Below are 24342 nucleotides of genomic sequence, written 5' to 3'. Positions count from 1 at the left end.
ATCAGGCCAATCGGCATCCATGTCGTCCCTGCCCAATCCTCTTCCTCTTTCCCTTCCTCCTATACTTTCCACGCCCAAAAAATTATAAACCCAGATCAACCACCTTTCCTGCCCTACAGGGGAGCCCCAATATGTGGGCTTTCACCCAACAAGTGACCAACAAAATATGGCAGACCAAGTGGAAGGGATTAACTCAATCCAACCTAACGATGGCCCAGAAGGAGGCATTGCGCTGCCTACAACAAGAAACGCGGGTAACTATCAAACCCTCGGACAAAGGGGGAAATCTGGTTGTAATGGACAATTCCCACGATGAGTCGATGGTTGTGAAGCTCTTGCAGAACTCTGAATGTTACAGAAAAATATCAGAAAGTCATGTAAATTATACCATAACTAAATATAGACAACTTCTCGGCTCTGCTTTTCATGAGGGATTGATAACTAAAGGAACTTGGGAATTTTTGAATGTTCCAGCCCCCAAAACCCCCACTCTGTATGCTCTCCCGAAGATTCACAAACACGCCACTAACCCACCGGGGCGCCCCATAGTATCGGGAAATGGCTGTCTTACCAAAAAATGCAAGTACTCTCAGATGATTTTTTGAGACCTCATGTTGAGGGCTTGGCATCCTATTTACAGGACACCAGGGGCCTTTTAAGGGCGCTTGACGGCATTTTGGTCCCAGAGGGTTCTTGGTTGCTCTCGATGTTGAGGCTCTATACAACTCCATCCCCCACGATTTGGGTATCGAAGTTGTGGAGGGCTTCATTTCCGAGAGCAATGAGGCACCCAGGGGTTACAATGTGTTCATCCTAAACCTACTTCGATTCACTTTGACCCACAATATTTTTCTTTTTGGAGGCTCCCACTACCTCCAGATATAGGGGGTGACTATGGGGACCAAATGTGCCCCCTCCTATGCCAACCTGTATCTGGGGGGTGGGCGTGACATCTCTTTCACGGAGATGACTTTCAATCCTCTATTGACCAAATCCCCAGCTGGAGACGTTATATTGATGACGTCTTCTTCATCTGGACTGGCAATAGGGAGGACCTGGTGGCTTTTTTTTTTTTTTTTTTTTTTTCCACCTTGAGGTTTTCAATTTCAGTCTTAAATTTACCATGGAAATGAGCCAATCGCAACTCACATTTTTAGACATTCAGATCTTTGTCAACCTTGATGGGGGCATTGGATCTACACTTTACCGTAAGCCCCTGGTGGTGGCTTCATGCCACCAGCTCCCACCCATCCTCCCTTATAGTGAGTATACCCTATGGGCAATACCTTAGACTTAAACATAATTGTAGTGAAGATGCACAATTTGAGTCTGAGGCCAAAGCATTAGTCATGCCTGCGGCTTTGGGGATACAGCAATAGATTCCTCAAAAAGGAATATCTCAAGGCCAAGAGCAAGGATAGGTCAGCTTTGATTCATGAGAGGCAAACCCCGACATCCAACTCTGGGGTCAGATTAATAGCACGTTTTTCTGGTCAACATAAGCAAGTACAGGCTATCTTTAAAAAGTACCGGTACCTCCTGAAAGGAGATGCTAAGGTATCAAAACATCTCAAAGATTTTCTAGAAATAACATTTAGGAGATCGAAGTCATTAAGAGACACTCATAGCCATTATGCTCCCAAGCCATTTACCAAGGATAAACCTTGGGGAACCAGGCCTTGTCATAAAAGCAATTTCTGCCGTCATCTATACGCATCCAGCCACATCAACCTACCAAACCTACAGGCCCAATTTTCTGGTCACCTGTCAGTCCGTGGGGATAGTTTACATTATGGTCTGTGACTGTGATGCGTTTTATATCGGCAAGACAAAACGCCCTTTCTTCCATCGCATCAGGGACCATGTTTCCCTGGTGTGGGCGAAGAAAATGGAGACGCCCATCAGTCGTCATATGGGCCTTTATCACAACTTCGATGACACTAAAATGCACTTCTTTGCTCTTGAACATGGCCCCCCCAGCGACAGAGGTGGCGATAATGACAAGATTTTATTACAGCGTGAGGCACGCTGGATTTCTGACCTCTCTGCCCTTAAATTCCAAGGCCTTAACGATGCTTAAAGTTTCAAGTCTTATCTCCTCTTTCTCACTTTCTCACTTTCTCACTCTTTCTCTTTCTTTCTTTCCCTTCTTTCTTTCCCTTCTTTCTTTCCCTTCTTTCTTTCCCTTCTTTCTTTCCCTTCTTTCTTTCCCTTCTTTCTTTCCCTTCTTTCTTTCCCTTCTTTCTTTCCCTTCTTTCTTTCCCTTCTTTCTTTCCCTTCTTTCTTTCCCTTCTTTCTTTCCCTTCTTTCTTTCCCTTCTTTCTTTCCCTTCTTTCTTTCCCTTCTTTCTTTCCCTTCTTTCTTTCCCTTCTTTCTTTCCCTTCTTTCTTTCCCTTCTTTCTTTCCCTTCTTTCTTTCCCTTCTTTCTTTCCCTTCTTTCTTTCCCTTCTTTCTTCCCCTTCTTTCTTCCCCTTCTTTCTGCTCCTTCTTCCCTTTTTTTTTTTTTTTTTTTTTTTTTTTTTTTTCTTTAACTGCTGCCTTTATAGTTAGTTTCATTTTTGATATTTCTGTGTATTAACGTAGTAATACCTATGTACAAACACATGGTTAACTTACACGAGTCGGACAGGACCAGTCATTGTTAAACCTCCCTTGAGAAAAGTTTTTCGTTGTTATGTTATTGAATTTAGCTTCTTTATGTATTTATTACATTTCTAGCATCCATTCTGCTTACCATCCCCCCCACTGGTCACCACAGACACTGTTTTTGTATGGGCGCCCGGGGCACTTGCTGGCTGACATGTTAATCAATCATTCGGCCCGCCTGCTGCCCCCTTTCTGTTGTGCTGTTTTGCACACGGTCTGAGTTGGTAAGTTCTGTCCTGGTGCTATTGGGATAAGGCAGCAATTGGGATAAGGCATTCAGCCTACCATTTATGCGCAAGCTCTGCCCTCATCCCTACGTCAGCTTGTGGAGGACTTTCCAAAATGGCAGTTCCATCCCTATAACGCTTTACGTCGGAGGGATATATGCCATTTGTCATCCTCGGCACATGCGCAAAAGCACTATCGAATACGTCACGATTTTGACGGTGACGTCAGACGCCGCCGGGTTGGAGAGGGGCTATATAAAGGCAGTCATATGCCTCTAGTTTCTGCCAGAGATGCCAGCCCTGGGGACGATTCTGTGTCCCTCCTGGATCTCCACAACTGACCCTTGAATCTGTCCAGTAAGATACTGTTTCCTCTACCCATAGACATATTGGTCTTATGACCAATTTTTATGACATTTTTTTTCAGAGGCTATTAGATTTATCATATACCATATTACCTTTTAAGGTCCATCTTGCCCTGGTTGTCCGACCTCTCTTGAAACCCATCGGTCTCTGTGATGTCCAGTCCCAAAGCCACTACGTTTAGTCTCCAGACTAACAGCAAGACTAGCTTAACCCTGTATTGATTCTACTTTCTCTTAATAATTAAGGTAACTGTTTCAATTTGCTGGTAGTTTGGAGGGTATCTTCTCATATACCCTTTGTACTAGCTACTTTTATTGATTTTTAAGTATCTGTTTCTCCTATATGTTCATCTTATATATTTCTTTCAGAAATTTAACCCCATTAGTCCTTTGCCAACAGTCAGTGTCCTAACGGGATGGATGTGAGGATACATGCATTGATTTTATTGCCAATTTTTATTACTAACTAAATTGAAGCAGTCTCGGTAAGGTTCGGTTCCTGTTCATACCCATGTGGTTTTTTTTTTTGGTTTTTTGTTTTTTGTTTTTTTGTTTTTTGTTATGCCCTTGTTGTCTGTTATGTTGATTTCCTTAAAATGATTCCTGCATTGATGTTACTCTATGCCAATTTTGGATGTCCAATTCATGTATATGTATTTTTTAATACGTTCATGAGATATTTACTTATGTTTCTCTCATTCTCAGTATATAAAAGTCACACCATCAATCTCCTGAAGAAACTCTATCGAGTGAAACATGTTGAGAGTGGTAGTTCTTTGTTCTGTATATGCTTCATATGAACTTAATGTTAACTTTTGATATGGATGTAATGTTCCTTCTCATGTGTTTAATTTTTTGACTAAATACAATTTTATTGCAATTTTTATATAACCTGATGATTTTTGATCCTTACACCTAAACACCTTTAAAAATCCAGAGCTTTGTTATAGACAGTGCATGCGGCAAGTATTCACAGCGCTTCATTTTTTTTTCCACACTTTGTTACAGCCTTATTCCAAAATATATTAAATTCCTTATTTTCCTCAAAATTCTACAAACAATCCCCCATAATGACAATGTGAAAGAAGTTTGTTTTGAAATCTTTGCAAATTTAATAAGAATAAAAAAAGTAAAATCCCATGTACATAAGCCTTTGCTTAATACTTTGGTGAAGCACCTTTTGGGACCAATTACATTTTTGGGCAGTTTCTCCCATTCTTTTTTGCAGGACCTCTCAAGCTCCATCAGGTTGGATGGGGAGCGTCAGTGCACAGCCATTTTCAGATCTCTCCAGAGATGTTCTATCGGGCTCAAGTCTGGGCTCTGGCTGGGCCACTCAAGGATATTTATAGAGTTGCCCTTTAGCCACTCCTTTGTTATCTTGGCTGTGTGCTTAGGGTCGTTGTCCTGTTGGAAGGTGAACCTTTGCTCCAGTCTAAGGTCCAGAGAGCTCTGGAGCAGGTTTTTATCAAGGATGTCTCTGTACATTGCTGCATTCATCTTTCCCTCAATCCTGACTAGTCTCCCAGTTCCTTCTTCTGAAAAACACCCCCACAGCATGATACTTCACTGTAGGGATGGTATTGGCCAGGTGATGAGCGGTGCCTGGTTTCCTCCAGACATGACGCTTGCCATTCAGGCCAAAGAGTTCAATCTTTGTTTCATCAGACCAGAGAATTTTGTTCCTCATGGTCTTAGAGTCCTTCAGGTGTCTTTTGGGAAACTCCAGGTGGGCTGTCATGTGCCTTTTTACTGAGGAGTGGCTTCTGTGTGGCCATTCTACCATACAGGCCTGATTGGTGGAGTGCTGCAGAGATGGTTGTTCTTCTGGAAGGTTCTCCTCTCTCCACAGAGAAATGCTGGAGCTCTGTCAGAGTGACCATCGGGTTCTTGGTCACCTCCCTGACTAGGATCCTTCTCTCCCGATCACTCAGTTTGGCTGGGCAGCTCGCTCTAGGAAGAGCCCTCGTGGTTCCAAACTTCTTCCGTTTATGGATGATGGAGGCCACTGTGCTCATTGGGACCTTCAATGCTGCAGAAATGTTTCTGTACCCTTCCCCAGATCTGTGCCTCCATACAATCCTGTCTCGGAGATCTACAGACAATTCCTTGGACTTCGTGGCTTGGTTTGTGCTCTGACATGCACTGTTACCTGTGGGACCTTATATAGACAGGTGTGCCTTTTCCAAATCATGTCCAATCAACTGAATTTACCACAGTTGTACTGTGGTACCATAAGTACTTTAACTGGTAATTGAGCCTTTATATAACACTGTATCCATATGCAAATTATATATATATTTTTTTCCACACAAATAGAGCTTTCTTTTGGTGGTATTTTATCACCCCTGGGTTTTTAATTTTTTATTATGTAAACAAAAAAATACCAAAAATTGTGTGTGTGTGGGGGGGGGGGGGGGGTTAACTTTTTTTAGTTTCTGTTATAAAAATTTGCAAATGACCCTTCACATTTAGGCTAAACTGTATTCTGCTCTATTTCTTTGGTGAAAATAACCCAAATCAATGTATATTATTCTGTAGGAAAGTTATAGAGTCCACAAACTATGAGATATATGTTTAAAAATTGATCAATCCTGATGGCCGATCGAATTTCTTGAGGGCCTAAAATGTCAGGACAGTGAAAATACCCCCCAAATGACCCCTTTTTCGAAAGTAGACAGTCCAAGGTATTTAGTAAGAGGCATGGCAAGATTTTTAAAGTTGTAATTAAATTTTTTTTTTTTTTTTTGTCACAATTACAAGAAATTAATTTTTTTTTTTTTTTTTTTTTTTCTTGTTCAATGTTTTTATTGAGTTTCAAGCACTATACAAAAGTCACATACTAACCCAATTATTTCAAGTATGTGGAACATAGCAAGGTGCATACAACACACCAAGAAAAACATCAAATAACAGGGATTGCAGTGCTAATGTATAAAAATTATTTTGACAGTTATCTAGAACAAACCTAAAAACAGTACTATTCATGGCCGACCTAAGCAACCAAGAACAGAGTCTACCTTATTAGTTTCACACTCTCCTTATCTTCCTCCTCCTTGCCTTCCAACTACCAAAACTATTACCTGTAGAAACCTTTGCTTTGCCATCTTAACCCTTCTCTTCCCTTTTTTTTTTTTTTTTTTTTTTTTTTTTTTTCTGCTACAGATTGTCTCTACAACAAATGTCTTCCTTGTCCTGACCCAACTTGGCCACTTCTGTCTACAGCAGTTCACTGTCATCCACCCTGGATCCCCCCCCTCACTACACACAGAATCAGGCCCCGACCGCTACAAATCTTGGCAGACAGACCATACCAGAAGCCTCAAACAGAGCGTCTGTGGCGTAAGACTAATGCTCCGTACACACGATCGGATTTTCTGACAAATGTTAGATGTGAGCTTGCTGGCTGAAAGTCTAACCGTGTGCATGCTCCATCGAACATTTGTTGTCGGACTTTCTGCCAACAAATGTTGGCTAGCAGGTTCTCAAATTTTCCGCCAACAAAGCTTTGTTGGAATTTCTGATCGTGTGTACACAAGTCCGAAGCACAAAAGTTCACTCATGCTTGAAATCAAGCAGAAGGAGCCGCATTGGCTATTGAACTTCCTTTTTTCTCAGCTAGTTATATGTCTTGTACGTCACCACGTTCCCACGTTCGTAATTGTTGGCCAACATTTGTGTGTATGCAAGACAGTTTGGAGCCAACATCCTTCGAACAAAAATCCACGGTTTTGTTGTCGGAAAGTCCGATCGTGTGTATGGGGCATTAGTAACAGCAAGATTTCAGCCAATATAAATCTGCCTTCCAAAAATACCATTCCTGCCTCCCACGCTGCCAAACAGATCTACGTTATCACTTTCATTAACACCCTCTCACACCGTCCCCATCAACTCTTTTCTACCTTTACCACTCTACTCCGTCCTCTATTACCTCCACCCGCTAACTTACTGCTCAGGAGACTGCTAATCACTTCAAAAATAAGATTGAGACATTTCGTCTCGATCTCCACTCTACAGATATCTCCCTCACTTTACACTCCTTGTTCTCCTGCACAATCAATACTTCCCTCTTTTAACCCAGCTACTATAGAAATTTACTAAACTTTTTTTTAACGCCCACCTAACCTCCACCCCCTGGATCCTGTTCCTCCTCATGCTACGGTCACCATCTGGCTCTATTGTACACTCTTTTACTCATACCTTCAACCTTTCACTCTCTACTGGCATCTTCCACAACCCTCTACAACAGAGATATGCAATTAGCGGAGCTGTTGCAGAACTACCAGTCCCATGAGGCATATCAAGACTCTGACAGCCACAATCATGATACCCAGAGGCAGAGGCATGATGGGACTTGTAGTTTTGCAACAGCTGGAGGTCCGCTAATTGCATATCCCTGCTCTACAACATGCGCTAGTCACTCCCATACCAAAAAAGGCCTCAGTAGACGCCACCAATCTTAACAACCTAAGACCCATCTCTTTACTCCCTTTTGCCTCCAAACTCCTTGAACGTTTAGTCTACAACTGACTGAGCAACCACCTCATTGAGAATAACCTTCTTGATCCTCTTCAGTCTGGATTTCACCCACAGCACCCCACAGAAACTGCCCTCCTAAAACTCACAAACGACTTACTAACAGCCAAAACCAATGGTCATTATTCCGTACTCTTACTCTTGGACCTTTCTGCTGCCTTTGATACAGTTGACCACCCCCCCCTCCTCAAAAAACTCAATTTGCTTAGTCTCCATGGCTGCACTCTCCATTGGTTTGAATCTTGCCTATCTCATTGCACCTTCATCGTCACTTACAACGCCACTTCCTCTTCTCCAACTCCTCTTACCCTTGGGGTCCCCCAAGGTTCTGTCCTTGGACCTCTACCATTCTCAATCTAAACCTCGCTGGGTCAGCTGATAGCCTCCCATGGCTTCCACTACTATTTACATGCTGATGACACCCAAATCTATCTCTCTGCCCCTCAGCTCACCCCATCAGTCTCCTCATGCATCACTGATTTACTAACGGACATATCCGATTGGATGTCATACCACTTCCTCAAACTGAATCTATTTAAAACTGAGCTCTTAAAATTTCCTTCTCCACGTGCCTTATCTCCTGACTTCTCTGTCAAGATCAATGGCACATCTGTCAATCCATCCCCACATGCCAGGGTGCTAGGGGTAACCTTAGACTCTGAACTGTCCTTTCAGGCCCACATCCAATCCCTGTCCAAATCATGCCACCTTGGCCTCTGCAACATTTCCAGAATACGCTCCTTTTTAACTAATGACACCACCAAGCTTCTTATTCACTCCCTGGTCATCTTTCGCCTTGACTACTGCAACTCCCTCATTGGATTAGTCTCCCCAGAGGGCCCCTTCCTTGCATCAGGGTTCCCAGAGTGCCCCCACTTACATCAGGATCCCCAGAGAGCCCTTACTTTAGGGTCCCCAGAGAGCCTCCCCCCTGCATCAGGGTCCCCAGAGAGCCTCCCTCACTTACAGCAGATTCTCCAGAGAGTTCCCCCACTTACATCAGGGTCCCCAGAGAGCCGCTCCTTACATCAGAGTCACCAGAGAGAGGGCGGGCAGTGAGAGATGTCATCTCTCTGCTGCCCACGGCTGCACAGTGAGAGCGAGATAGTGTTGAAGCAGGGCGGGCAGTGAGAGATGAGGTCATCTCTCGCCCGCCCGGCTCTCCCGTGCTGCCTGCCTGCTCTCTGGTGCTGCCCGCCGCACTCGTGGTCCAGCTGCAGAGAGGCTACAGCCACCTCTGAGAGACTCGGGCTATGGGACCCATATTCGGGGCTATAGCCCCAAAAGCCACCCCCTAGCGAACAAAAATCCCTGGTTTTGTTGTTGGAAAGTCCGATCGTGTGTACGGGGCATTAGTCACAGCAAGATTTCAGCCAATATAAATCTGCCTTCCAAAAATACCATTCCTGCCTTCACACTGCCAAACAGACCTACTTTATCACTCTCATTAACACCCTCTCACAAGGTCCCCGTCAACTCTTTTCTACCTTTACCACTCTACTTCATCCATTACCTCCACCCACTAACTTACTCGCTGCCCAGGAGACTGCTAATCACTTCAAAAATAAGAATGAGACAATTCGTCTCGATCTCCACTCTACAGGTATCTCCCTCACTTTACACTCCTTGTCCTCCTGCACAATCAATACTTCCCTCTTTTAACCCAGCTACTATGGAGGAAGTCGCTAAACTTTTTCACTAATTCACTCCCTGGTCATCTCTCGCCTCTACTACTGCAACTCCCTCCTCATTGGATTACCTTTACATAGACTATCCCTCCTTCAGGCCATAATCAATGCTGCTGGAAGACTCATCTACCTTACCAACCATTTAGTGTCCTCCACCCCTCTCTGCCAATCCCTCCACTGGCTTCCACTCACCCAACGAATAAAATTCAAAATACTAACAATTTACAAAGCCATCCATAACTGTGCCCCCAGCTACATCACTAACCTAGTCCCAAAATACCAACCAAGTCGCTCTATTCGGTCCTCCCAAGACCTCCTGCTCTCTAGCTCCCTTGTCACCTCCTCCCAGGCTCACCTCCCAGGATTTCTCCAGAGCTTCTCCCATTCTTTGGAATTCCCTACCCCAGTCTGTTCGACTGTCCCCTAATCTATCCATCCATTCTCTTTAACTACTTCAGCCCCGGAGGACTTTACCCCCTTCCTGACCAGAGCACTTTTTTGCGATTCGGCACTGTCGCTTTAATTGACAATTGCGCGGTCATGCGACGCTGTACCCAAACAGAATTGACCTCCTTTTTTTTTCCCACAAATAGAGCTTCCTTTTGGTGGCATTTGATCGCCTTTGCGGTTTTTATTTTTTGCACAATAAACAAAAAAAGAGCAATTTTGAAAAATACGCATTATTTTTTGCTGTAATGAATATCCCCCAAAAATATATAAAAATTTTCCTCAATTTAGGCCGGTATGTATTCTTCTACATATTTTTGTTAAAAAAAAATCGCAATAAGCGTATATTGAATGGTTGGCGCAAAATTTATAGCGTCTACAAAATAGGGGATAGTTTTTATGGCTTTTTTATTTTTTTTATTGGTAATGGCGGCGATCTGCGATTTGTATTGGGACTGCGATATTATGGCGGACACATCGGACATTTTTTATACTATTTTGGGACCATTTGTACAGCGATCAATGCTATAAAAATGCATTGATTACTGTGTAAATGGCAGTGAAGGGGTTTACCACTAGGGGGCAGTGAAGGGGTTGTGTGTCCTAGGGAGTGATTCTAATTGTTAGGGGGATGGGCTTCAACACACAGGACAGCGATCACTGCTCTCGATGACGGAGCGGTGATCTCTGTCCTGTCACTAGGCAGAACCGGGAAATGCTTTGTTTACAAAAGCATCTCCCCGTTCTTCCTCTCCGTGACACGATCACGGGCACCCGGAGGACATCGAGTCCATGGGACCCGTGGTCACGAAGACCGCGGCAGGGGCGCGCACCCGCGTCACAACTTCTTAAAGGGGACGTACCTGTACCCCCTTTTGCCTACCAGTGCCATTCTGCCGATGTACGTCGGCGTGCACTAGTTGGCAAGCGGTAAAGAAGCCTATTTCTTCTTCTTTCTTGTTCTTTCTTCTTTGTTCTTTCTTCTTTGTTCTTTCTTCTTTGTTCTTTCTTCTTTGTTCTTTCTTCTTTGTTCTTTCTTCTTTGTTCTTTCTTCTTTGTTCTTTCTTCTTTGTTCTTTCTTCTTTGTTCTTTCTTCTTTGTTCTTTCTTCTTTGTTCTTTCTTCTTTGTTCTTTCTTCTTTGTTCTTTCTTCTTTGTTCTTTCTTCTTTGTTCTTTCTTCTCAGTTTTATAATACAAGAGGATTAAGAGGGCCCTGCTCAGAAGAGCTTACAATCTAATAGGGTGGGGCAGGTGGCACAAAAGGTTGTAACTATGGGGAATGAGCTGGTGGAAGTGGTAGGAGATTAGTTGGAGATGTGATAGGCTTTCCTGAAGAGATGAGTTTTCAGGGATCGCCTGAAGGTAGCAAGAGTAGGGGATAGCCGGACAGGTGGAGGTAGCGAGTTCCAGAGGATAGGAGAGGCTCTGGAGAAATCCTGGAGACGAGCATGGGAGGAGGAGATGAGAGAGCTTGAAAGTAGGAGATCTTGAGATGAGCGGAGAGGTCGATTTGGGCGATATTTGGAGACAAGGTTGGTGATGTAGCTCGGGGCAGAGCTGTGAATGGCTTTGTATGTTGTGGTCAGTATTTTGAATTTAATTTGCTGGGTGGTTGGGAGCCAGTGTAGTGATTGGAGGAGAGGGGTGGTGGTCAGTGTAGGGATTGGAGGAGAGGGTTGGCAGACACTGAATGAAGACCAGTGTAGGGATTGGAGGAGAGGGTTGGCAGACACTGAGCGGTTGGTAAGGTGGATAAGTCTGGCAGCAGCATTCATGATAGACTGAAGAGGGGAGGAGCCTATGGAGAGGCAGGCCAATGAGAAGGGAGTTGCACTAATCAAGGCGAGAGATAACAAGGGAGTGAATGAGGAGCTTGGTGGCTTCATTTGTTAAAAAGGTGCGAATTTTAGAGATGTTACAGAGGTGAATTCTACAAACTTGGATTTGAGGCTGAAATGACAAGTCAGAGTCTAGGATTACACCGAGTACCCTGGCGTGAGGGGAGGGACTGATGGTTGCATTGTTGATTTTGATGGAAAAGTCATGGAGGGGGGCACGGGCGGGGGGAGGAATATTAATAGCTCAGTTTTAGAGATTTAGTTTAAGGAAGTGGTGCGACATCCATGCTGATATGTCAGTAAGTTAGTAATGCGAGAGGAGACTGAGGGAGTGAGGAGTAGACAGATTCGGGTGTCATCGGCGTATAAGTTGTATTGGAAGCCGTGGGCAGTTATTAAGTGACCAAGGGAGGAGATGTAGATAGAGAAGAGAAGGGGTTCAAGAACAGAGCCTTGGGGGACCCCCACAGAAAGGGGCAATGGAGAGGAGGAGACAGAGTTGTAGGTGACACTGAAGGAGCGCTGTGATAGGCAGAGAACCAGGATAGAGCAGAATCTCGGAGGCCAAGGGAATGTAGTTTATTGAGAAGGAGCGGGTGGTCAACAGTATCAAAGGCCACAGGGGGGTCAAGTAGTAGGAGTATGGAGTATTGGCTGTTGGTTTTAGCAGTTAGTAAATCGTTAGTGAGTTTTAGTAAGGCGGTTTCCGTAGAGTGCTGTGAGCGAAAGCCACACTGTAAGGGGTCAAGAAGGTTATTTTCACTGAGGTTATTTATAACTAATACACTGTTTCACTTCCTCCACCAGCTCATACCCCACAGCTATTACCTTTTGTATCAATTGACCCTTCCTTTTTTAGATTGTAAGCTCTAACGAGTGAGGCCCTCTGATTCCTATTGTACCAAATTGTAATGTAACTAATGTCTGCTATATAAATCCTGTATAATAATAATAATAATAATATATCTATATTTTGAAAGGGTCATGCATGATAAGTTGTAACATAAATCAACGTCGGTCAGCGGCGATCAACAAGACGACAGTCAGTGTCATGCGGGTAAAGAGTAGGAGGGAACACAAGGAAGAGAGAAGGGTAATATGGAAAAGGAGTATTTGGGGGAAGAAGAGGAGAGTCAAGTAGGGATTCTGGGGGCTTCTTGGGCAATAGCAGGTTGCAGATGGCTCTGTGGCACAAGACGGAGGGACGTCAACAGGGTAGTAGAAGGGTAGAGCTCAAATTAGGGGGGAGATAATGGTCCATCCACAGTTGCCAGATTCTTGTATATTTCGCTACTCTATCTTTTAATAACTGCTGTGAAAAACTTGTTGCATCTTTCCCAAAAAGACTCATGGCTGTATTAGATCAAAAGGGGGCTTCTACTAAATACTGAGCAAAGGGTCTGAATACTTAGGACCATGTGATATTTCAGTTTTTCTTTTTTAATAAATCTGCAAAGATGTCAACAATTCTGTGTTTTTCTGTCAATATGGGGTGCTGTGTGTACAATATAGGGGGCTGTGTGTACAATATGGGGTGCTGTGTGTACAATATGGGGTGCTGTGTGTACAATATGGGGTGCTGTGTGTACAATATGGGGTGCTGTGTGTACAATATGGGGTGCTGTGTGTACAATATGGGGTGCTGTGTGTACAATATGGGGTGCTGTGTGTACAATATGGGGTGCTGTGTGTACAATATGGGGTGCTGTGTGTACAATATGGGGGGCTGTGTGTACAATATGGGGTGCTGTGTGTACAATATGGGGTGCTGTGTGTACAATATGGGGTGCTGTGTGTACAATATGGGGTGCTGTGTGTACATTAATGAGGGAAAAAAAAATGAACTTAAATGATTTTAGCAAATGGCTGCAATATAACGAAGAGTGAAAAATTTAAGGGGGTCTGAATACTTTCCGTCCCCACTGTGTGTGTGTGTGTGTGTGTGTGTGTGTGTGTGTGTATGTATGTATATTATAATGTATAACTGTTTTTTTTCTCAATGAGTTGGGTGAAACCGGTTTGTTAACTTGCTCTCATTAATTATTAGGTGATGGAATGAATGTTTTTTTTGAAAGCTAACTTTTTTTTCTAATGAAATTCTAGCCATGTAAGCTTACCTCCTGTGTGTATTGGGGGGGGGTTTATGACATCAGTGGTCACCCATTAGCCACAGAGGAGATAGCAAGGACAGAACTGAAGAGTGAAAGCATGAAGCTGTTGGTGTTGGAGGTTAGAAGACCAGGAAGTAAATCTCTCACGATAAGTAAATATTCTCTTCTACTCGCACGTTATGGCAAATGCTCCAGGAACCACCAAAGATTTACTTCCCCTTTCCTGCAATTATTATTTTTTTTAATGGTATGGTTAGTTCAAGTATCATCTGACCAAGGATAAATCTAATAAAACCGCTCAGAGGATAAGACTTTTCATACAATGCAATATTCTCCAGTGACTGGGCTGACCTGTGTGCGCCCCTCTCCATCTGTTGTAAAGATTTTCATCTTTCTGGATTTTTTTTTTTTTTATATATACTGTATGAAGACAAAACAACTATACAGATTTTTCTCTTTGCTTAAAGTAATATTTTACTTCAGTCATCAAATCAGTCAGTCAACAAAAAAAACTAACTAATCAGTTTCAACTACAAATAGGGGACTTGGTTTTCTACATTTGCATATATGCTATATTACCAAAATTTATTGGGACGCCTGCCTTTACACGCACATGAACTTCTTTTTCTTTTTTTTTTTTTTTTTTTTTATTCCTTTTTATTATAAGAATGTAAATTTGAAATACAAAACAAAGCCTATTGGCCATACCCAGGCTTAGGTAAAAACACACACATTAAAAGAAAAACAACAAAAGGTAAGGTGGTCGGTAACCAAGGCTTAGGGATTTGGAAGCGAGGTATCTGGGGTGTGCCAAGTTAAAAGGGGTCGGGTGGTAGATAAACCTGTATACAGTCCACATCTAAGCAGTAAACAGAAACAAAACAGAATATCCTAAGAAGGGGTTGCCGAGGATCCAACAGTATCTCTGGACTCGGTCCAAATATCACATACTTTGGAGAATTTTTTTGAACATCCCCTAGATTCATATGTAAATTTATACAGTCCCCAAAAAGTTGGGAGCATGAAATTGTCCAAAATGTCTTGGTATGCCGACGCCTCAAGAGTTCCCTTCACTGGAACCAAAGGGTCAAACCCAACCCTTCAAAAGGAACCCCACACCATAATCCCCCCCCTCCTCCACCAAATGATATGGACCAGTGCACAAAGCAAGGTCCACATAGAATCCTGACCTCAACCCGATAACACCTTTTTAGATGAATTAGAGCGGAGACTGTGAGCCAGGCCTTCTCATCCAACATCAGTGCCTGACCTCACAAATGCTCTTCTGGAAGAATGGTCAAACACTCCCATAGACACACTCCTAAACCTTGTGGACGGCCTTTCCAGAAGAGTTGAAGCTGTTATAGCTGCAAAGGGGGGGGCAACTCAATATTGAACCCTACAGACTAAGACTGGGATGCCATTAAAGTTCATGTGTGTGTAAAGGCAGGTGTCCCAATACTTTTAGTAATATAGTGTATATGTGAAAGTCACATTGCTGACCTCCCGTGATAAAGATGGTCTCTATAACTCTCACTTCTTTGGGGTTAGGTACAACAGTTATCAGAGGTGTCTTGATGCAGCAATGTGGCTTCTACAAATACTGTATTTGCGAATGTATACAATTGAAATCGTTGTTGAAACAGATTAGTTAGGTATCTGTGGGTTGGGACAAAGGCAGGGCTGTCTTTTCGCATGGGCACGCTGGGCAGTTGCCCAGGGCCCCACTTGCCTGGGGGCCCCACCTGCCCAGCGACCCCAGCCTGGGCCGGTCTGGCCTACCGGGATACCGGGAAATTTCCCGGTAGGCCCCTTGCCCTGGGACCGCTTTGAGTTGCGGCTGCAGCTCTCCACTCTTTCCCTCCCTCCTGTGTATCACGGAGCTGGCTTGGTCTGTGTTTGGCGTATCACGCGAGCCGGTCGGGGGGGGGGGGCCTTGTTACAGCGTGGCCGCCGAACACAGACCCAGCCAGCTCAGTGGTACACAGAAGGAGATGCCCGCTGTGTGTGTGTGTTACCAGGCAATGGTGAGTCTGTATTGGCACAGTGAGGCTGTAATGGTGGGCACAGTGAGGCTGCATTCACGGGCACAGTGAGGCTGCATTCACGGGCACAGTGAGGCTGCATTTAATGGGCAATCGTGCGTGATTGTGTAGACAGGGCCCCAATGCACTGTATTGCCTGGAGGCCTATAATGCTCTTAAGATGGCACTGGACAAAGGGTGGGCAGGAGGGGCAGTAACCCTGGGTACAGGGCACCCCCCTGACTGCACATACACTCCACATTAGTGGCTGCCGACCAGTGGGCTGTGATTTAATTTTGCTCTGACCACTACTGCTGTCACACTTGGCTCCAATGGTCCCACTCCCTGCCCTAACATTACACTGTGCATGCACAACTACCTTCTAGCTGCTAGAAAGCAAGTAATTGTCCATGCATGTGTACTGCTTTGCAACATTTTAGGCATCTGTAAACAAAAAAAAATGCTGTAAAGTGAGGATGCTCTGAAAAATAATGCAGTGAATATTTTTTAATTACCTATTTAAAAATCTACACAGAGCATAAACAGAAAAAAAACTAAACAATCAATATTTGGCGTGTCTTTGCTTTAAAACTGTATTAATTCTGCACCCAGGTAATGGGTTTGCAGGCATATGGTGTACTTCATGGTTAAATTATACCAAACTGGTTCTAATACTTAACAAGATAATGTGTGGCTTTAAGTATAATCGTTGCATCAAACTGAGACAGATGTAGGAGAAGTGAAACTGGCGAAGAAATGCCACCAAATTGAGGTCAGTGAAAATGTCTGGAATAACTAGTTCCCCTCCTAGAGCAATTTTACCTTTTTTGCACGTTAAAATCTGCATTATTGGCTATAAAATTACTTAACCACTTCAGTTCCAGAAGATTTACCCCCTTTAATGACCAGGCCATTTTTTGCGATATGGCACTGTGCCGCTTTAACTGACAATTACGCGGTCGTGCAAAGTTGTACCAAAACAAAATTGGCGTCCTTCTTCCTTTTTTTTTTTTTTTTTTTTTCTTTCAAATAGAGCTTTTTTTTGGTGGTATTTGATCACCTCTGCATTTTTAATTTGTTGCACTATAAACAAAAAGACAGAGAATTTTGAAAAACAAAGCTTTTTTTTTTTTTTTTTTTTTTTTTGCTATAATACATATCCAAAAAAAATATAAAAAATTGAATTGTGTTTGGAAGGCAACATGGTTTAATATCATTTCTGGTATTTCATTCCCTGGTTGATACAGGCAGATGGCCCCAAGTTGGAATGTAACCAGTTACATTCCAGAGCTTTGTAGCTTGTCAGAATCTGCATCCGAACGCTTGGCTCCGGACCGTCTGTTGCTGATAATACACTGCAAGCAATCTTCAAAGAGAGCCATGGCTGCCAGGATGATTGATGACAGTGGGTGACAAAGATCAAAGGATCAACAGGCACCTAGAGATGATACATGGACAATGCTGCCCCTAGAGACCAATACAGCAGGATGGACAGTACTATAATATATAATAAAAGGACTACCTCTTGGCAATATCTCAATGGACAGGAGGCTAGTGGGGGTGGTTACGAATGGGTCTGAATGAATGTGTAAAAAGGGAGCACAGGAGGGAATTCTGCCTTTTCGCTCTTGGCTTGTGCCTGGGCCGCATGGCTCTCCCCACCATTTTGAGCCTCATGGCTATCTCTCTTTGCCATCTGAGCCCAGCCTGATGACACACAGCCTCGAGGAAAGCATCTTTGATATTCTTGTATTCTATGTTCTGTTGGTATATGTTTTGTAATATGTTTCTTTAGTATTTTCATGTTAGCGTTTCCTATTTTCTTGGGAAATAAATAAGACTTTGTTTTATTAAGCAGCACGCTTGGTTTCATAGCTAACCTTGTATTATTGTGATAGCAACAGTAACATGTGATCAGAGCTTTAATTAGACTAGCTAACTATAGGAATAGACAAGGTAATACATAGGTGCAATAGATAGAGGGAATCGGTAACCACCCTCAAATAATAGTTATTTGCACCAATTACTTCAAAGTGTATATTGTTCTACAAAGAGCTAGATGAATGTTCTGATTTTCAGGTGTGATTTTCTCTATAAATGAAAGGATTGTGTATTTTCAGGAGGCCGTGTTTTTTAACACTTCCTTACTTGGAGATGCTGCTGGTGAAAAAACACTTTACGATGATCCAGAAGCAGCAGAAAGAGTGTTTCTGGAATGAGAAGTCGGGAAGGAAAAGCTCCTCGCACTTTCATTTTGGTCCTCATCATTTCATTCCATAAAGTATCTTTAGTGTCTTTAGGGCACTTCTAGGATGCCAGGATGTTTTTTTCCTCCTTGTAGCATTTGGAAAAGAATGTCTCCTCACATATTTTGCAAATTGCAGAAATCACACTGTGGAAATGTTTCCAGTTTCTAGATGTTGGTCTCACCATTTTACTGAGAGGAGGAAAAGTAAAAACTATTTATTTACTGAGCAGACTATAGGGGAACATTATGCTGTGATGGAGAACATTTATGGGAATCATTTAAAGGTTATAAAGATAAACTAATTTGTCAGACCATTGTAACCTCTTACCTGTCAATTAAGGCCTGAGAGGACAGAAATGATCAGCAACCTTTTTCCACTTAAAGGCCGGATTCAATATATGTGAATGCATGGAGGGCCACATTCACCTGCTAATAAATAAAGATAATAATCTGGGCCCCTTTACATTACACAGCCCCCTGCACCTCTGGACCTCTTTACATTACACAGCTGTGTACCTCTGGACCCCCTTACATTACACAGCCCCCCTGCATATTACCCAGCCCCCCCTGCATATTACACAGCCCCTCTCCCATGTTATGCTTTAAAATTGCGCACACTCATGTAATAGCGACAAACTACGTTACTTAAAAATCTCTATAGGTGATGCTTTAAAATTTTCTGGCAGGTTACCAGTTTAGAGTTACAGAGGAGGTCTTGTGCTAGAATTTATTGCTCTCGCTCTATCTCTGTCAGGGCTGGGCTCAGCCCTTCCTTTTCTAATCTGGCCGCTCAGCTGTCGGCTAATTGCCAGCTCCTATCTCTCCACAGTTACTCAGCTGTTGATGATATCCTGCTCGTCAGTCCTGCCTACTTAAACCGTCCAGCCCAGAGGATCTCTGCCTTCGCCTTGGTCAACAGAGACTATCTCCTGCGGTCCTCTTTAAAGACTTGCTTTGCTGGCATCCCTTCTGGCTCCAGATCCTGCTTGCTGTTCCAATACATTGATCCCTGACTTTTGGCTTGGCTGACTATCCGTTCCGGTTACTGAACTTTGGCTATGTTTTGACTACGTATATTGTTTTTACTTTTGTTACTAAACAAGTGTGATTTAACTGTACTTCTGTCTCGGCCTGATTTCATGGTTTCTGACAATCTCACATGTGTGGTTTGAAAACCGCTTACATTTGTGGTCGCTACTTACATATGCATTCGCTTCTGCGCACAAGCACGGAGGGATGATTGAGGGAGATCTTTTTCTTATTTATTTTATTTCATTATTTTTATTTTTACACAGTCCCTTTTTTATAAAAAATTCTGATCACTTTTATTGCTGTCAGAAGGAATGTAAACATCCCTTGTGATCGTAATAGGCAGTGACAGGTCCTCTTTATGGAGGGATCCGGGGTCTGTAAGACACCCAAATCCCTTCTTTGAACTTAAAAACATTCAAAACGCCAAGTTTGTCAGTTTTGAATGCTGTAATTTCTTTTTAATCTGGCGCCTTTAAGTCTTCAGTAAACCGAAAGTGATGTCATGACGTCGCTTCCGGGTTACTAGACCCGAGACCTGACCAAAGTCGATTCTGGCCTCATTCGGGTCTCCCGCCAGCTGGCAAAGGTGAATTTTTTTTTTTATTAAAAATCAGAAATTTTTAATTAAGGTCATGTCATATAGTTTAAATATTATGTCATTGTTATACAGTATTATGTATCATTGTAAAAGAACATATTCCACACTTTTTTTTTTTTTTTTTTGCAAACAAGATAGGAACTGTAGGTTTGTTCCTAAGTTGAATCTGTTTGTAATTTGGAACAGGTACATTTTTAAAGTGTAGCTCCAGCCAAATCTATTTTTAAGCTTTTTGGATAACATAGAGAAGGGTTATCACCCCTGTAACATTTTGTTTTGCCGCCTGTGCCTCTGTTCAGAAGATTTCACCTCACTTTCTGTCCCAATGACAATTGGATTTTGAAAACATTGGGTTATTGGGGAAACCAGGATTGGTGATAAAGCATCAGTGGAGACACCTTTTTCCCATATTAACTCTTACAGGAGAGAATTTCCCTTCCTACAGGTAGATTTTCTCTCACTTCCTGTTGTCTCCGTTTCTAAGTAGGAGCCGTTTGTAAGTTGGATGTTTGAAAATAGGGGACCGCCTGTATATACTATACGGCTTGCCCTATACACTCTGTGGCAATTTGGGCCTTAGGTGTTTGTGGTACCAGAACACTGTAAGCCCTCACAGTTACTCTTGGAACGGGCCCTGCTGTGAAATATTATATCAAGAATTGTGATTACATGTCCCTGTTAAACAGGGACAGAAAAATTGGACCTTAGGCTGTGGTGGTGGCACAACACTGTAACCCCTCACAGATTCTCTTGTTGAGCGCAGGAATGGGCCCTGAAGTGAAATATTAGAGCAAAAATTGTAATTACATGCCCCTGTTAAATAGGGGCAGAAAAATTGGGTCTTAGGCAGTGGTGGTACTGCCACAACACTGCAACCCCTCACAGATACTTTTGTTAAGTGCAGGAACGAGCCCTGCTGTTAAATATTTGTTAAAAAATTGTAATTACACGCCCCCTGTTAAACAGGGGCAGAAAATTTGGGCTTTATTCAGTGGTGGTGGACCAAAACTATTCTTAGAAGCTATCATCGTAAAGATTGAGGAGGAATAGGATAGTCACTCAGCATATGCAGTCTTCAAGGGATCCCACATCCATAGAAAAATCAATTGGTTACATCAGCATCAGGTGCTTGGTAGCTGGTGATCCAAGACTGATTCATTTTTATGAATGTGAGCCGATCAACAGAGTCTGTGGACAGGCGCACTCTGTGATCGGTTACAAAGCCTCCAGCAGCACTGAATGTGCGTTCAGAAAGAACACTGGATGCAGGACAGTAGCTCATTTGCATATTGAGCAAGCTCTGGCCAGTGGTCTATCCTCAAGACCCAGTAACCCAGTGGGTGTTCTGGTGGAAAGGTCTTCAAGTCTGATCTTGCCCCTAGAGATTCCTGCACCATGTAATTCAGATGCTGGCGATGGTTGCTGGAACCAGACCTGGGCGCTGAGGACTGAAGAATTGTCTGAAGGCATCAGTCAGCCAGCCACCTACTCCACTGCTCCTTCTGTGACTGAACGAAGCCTCAGCAACATGTTGTCCAGCGCTAGGAAATTGTAACCTCCCAGGCTCTGGAAACGCATTGCACAAACCTTTCTGCAAGGCCTCCTGAAGATGTTTCATCCTCTGCTCCCTCTGCGAAGCCTGGATAAGTTCTGCAAACTTACCCTTGTAACATGGATCAAGAAGGCTTGCCAGCCAGTAGTGATCCCTTCCCTTGATACCACAAATCCTAGGGTCCTTTTGCAGGCTTTGCAGGATCAGGGAGGCCATGCAGTGTAAGTTTGCAGAGGCATTCGATCCTGAGTCCTCTGGGTCACTAAGGATCATATGATCCTCAACCACATCCTCCCAGCCACGTAAAACTCCATGGGTTTCTGGGAACTAAAAACAATCCCTTGAAGACTGCTGCTGATGCTGAGTGTTATCCTCCACCTCCATGCTGACACAATCCCCCTCCTCTTCTTCTTCCTGTGTGATCAGTGGGCCCGCAGGAATACTATCTGGATAAAAGGAGCCTTGAGAGGTAAGGAAGTCCTCCTCTTCCTCCCGCTGTTCTGCCTCAAGTGCCCTGTCCATTGTTCCACAAAGTGTGTGCTCCAACAGGAAGACAAGAGGGACAGTATCACTGATGCATGCACTGTCACTGCTCACCATCCTCATGGCCTCCTCAAATGGTGACAGGACAGTGCATGCATCCTTGATCAGTAGCCACTAGCGTGGCGAAAAAAAGCCAAGCTCCCCTGACCCTGCCCTGGTACCATACTCACACAGGTACTCATTGATGGCCCTCTGCTGCATGTGCAGCCGCTGCAGCTTTGCCAATGCTGAGTTCCACCTGGTAGGCATGTCACAAATGAGGCGGTTCTTGGGCAGGTTGCATTCTCTTTGAATGTCAGCCAGCTGAGCACTGGCATTGAGCACTGGCATTATATGACCGGCGGAAATGACCACAGACTTTCCTGGCCTGCCTCAGGAGATCCTGTAAGCCCGGGTATCTGCTCAAGAACCACTGCACCACCAAATTCAGGACGTGAGCCAAGCAGGGAACATGGGTCAAGTGTCCCTGTCGGAGGGCGGAGAGGAGGTTGGTGCCATTGTCGCATACAACCATTCCTGGCTTAAGCTAGCGTGGCATCAACCACCTCTGAGTCTGCCCCTGCACAGCTGCCAGAATCTCTGCCCCAGTGTGGCTCCTGTCCCCTAAGCAGACCAACTCAAGCACCGCATGGCATCTTTTTGCCTGAGTGCTTGCGTAGCCCCTTGAACGCCTACGGAGCACCGCTGGTTCAGAGTACAACTCTGCAGAGGAAGAGGCCATAGAGGAAGAAGAGGAGGAGGGGGTGGAGGAGAGAGCTGTGGCATAATCACCACTACTAGCATTTTGGAGGCGTGGTGCTGGAACAAGCTCCAGCAATACTGAACCCTGTCCTGCATCCTTCCCAGTTGCCGTGAAAGAAAGGTAACGTCCCTGTCCATGCCTGCTGGACCATGAGTCAGCGGTAATATGCACCTTAATGCTGACCGCCCTGTCCAATGAGGCCAAGACGTTACCTTCCACATGCTGGTAGAGAGCCGGAATGGCCTTCCGTGAAAAGAAATGGCGTTTGGAAACCTGCCACTGAGGTACCGCACATTCCACAAATTCATGAAAGGGGGCAAAGTCTACCAGCTGAAAAGGCAGCAGTTGCAGTGCTAGCAATTTGGCCAAGCTAGCATTGACACTGAGCATGTGGATGGCTGGGATCTAATTTCTTTCGATGGTTTAGCAACTGGGGTAGGGAAATTTGCCTGCTAAAATCGGATGTTGGTGTACTGCTAGCAGATTGGCCGCAAGTACTTGGGACACCTATTTCTCTACCTTCCTTCCTCTCAGTGCAGGTTTCTGAGAGGACTGGAGGTATAGTGGGGTTGGAGATCCCAGCTGATGAGGAGCAAGGAGAGGTCCGCCTTGTTTTTTGATATGGGTCTTTTAAGTGCTGTTGCCAACGGACTGCATGGGAGGTCGTCATATGTCTGGTTAAGCATGTGGTGCCCAAGCAGCTGCTGTTTTGGGCACACTTGATACGCTTCAGACATATGTTGCAAACAGCAACGGTGCGATCTGCTGCACACTTGTCAAAGGCCCACACCAAAGAACTTTTCAAAATATGCGGGGAGTCAGTGGCTGCCCTTAAGCTGCTCCCTGGAGGGCATCCTGCCTCTTTAGAGATGTGCCTCCTCCTCCTTTCTATCAGGCATCCAAGTAGAGTCAGTGACCTCATCATCCCCTCCCTCCTCGTCACTGGAGCAAACTTGGCAGTATGCTGCAGCTGGTAGAGCATGACTGCCAGTTTCTTGACCTTCTTGGGCACCCCCTCTCTCTAGGCTCACGTTACTCCTTTCCTCAACCTGGGTACCATCATTGGAGCCTTCAAATCGCTGCGCATCCTCCTGCAGCATGTACCCAACACTGTGGTCGAATAGTTTGGGGGACTCCTCCATGCATGATGATGGGGCTAGGGAAGAAGTGACTGTTGACATGGAGCCTTGCCACAATTCTGTCTTTGAGCTCTTCAGGCAGTTCCTTTGACCTCATGATCCTCATTTGGCCTGACATGCACTGTGAGCTGTAAGGTCTTATGTAGACAGGTGTGTGGCTTTCCTAATCAAGTCCAATCAGTATAATCAAACACAGCTGGACTCAAATGAAGGTGTAGAACCATCTCAAGGATGATCAGAAGAAATGGACAGCACCTGAGTTAAATATGTGTGTCACAGCAAAGGGTCTGAATACTTAGGACCATGTGATATTTCAGTTTTTCTTTTTTAATAAATCTGCAAAAATGTCAACAATTCTGTGTTTTTCTGTCAATATGGGATGCTGTGTATACATTAATGAGGGAAAAAAAATTTACTTAAATGATTTTAGCAAATGGCTGCAATATAACAAAAAGTGAAAATTTTAAGGGGGGCTGAATACTTTCCATCCCCACTGTATATTAAATACACTGCGGCTAACTGAATAATCTCCCTGCCTGCTCAATCTAAATCACATGCCAACAACACACTACACGGGCTGACGTGCAGGCAGCCTTATATAGTGTA

General features: G+C 44.0%; 1 protein-coding gene across 1 annotated transcript in view; it reads left to right on the top strand.

The window, feature by feature from the left end:
• Positions 1-209: 209 nt before the first annotated feature.
• Positions 210-24342, top strand: part of LOC141127788 (uncharacterized) — a 49298-nt gene continuing 25165 nt past the window's right edge. Inside the window, exons 1-2 of the mRNA XM_073614566.1 lie at positions 210-372; positions 3944-4006. Coding sequence (XP_073470667.1) covers positions 210-372; positions 3944-4006 — 226 coding nt within the window. The remainder of the gene's footprint in view (positions 373-3943; positions 4007-24342) is intronic.

Source organism: Aquarana catesbeiana, linkage group LG02 (assembly GCF_042186555.1).
Source record: "Aquarana catesbeiana isolate 2022-GZ linkage group LG02, ASM4218655v1, whole genome shotgun sequence".
Classification (NCBI taxonomy): Eukaryota; Metazoa; Chordata; class Amphibia; order Anura; family Ranidae; genus Aquarana; species Aquarana catesbeiana.
This window is presented reverse-complemented; position numbering and strand designations above follow the sequence as displayed.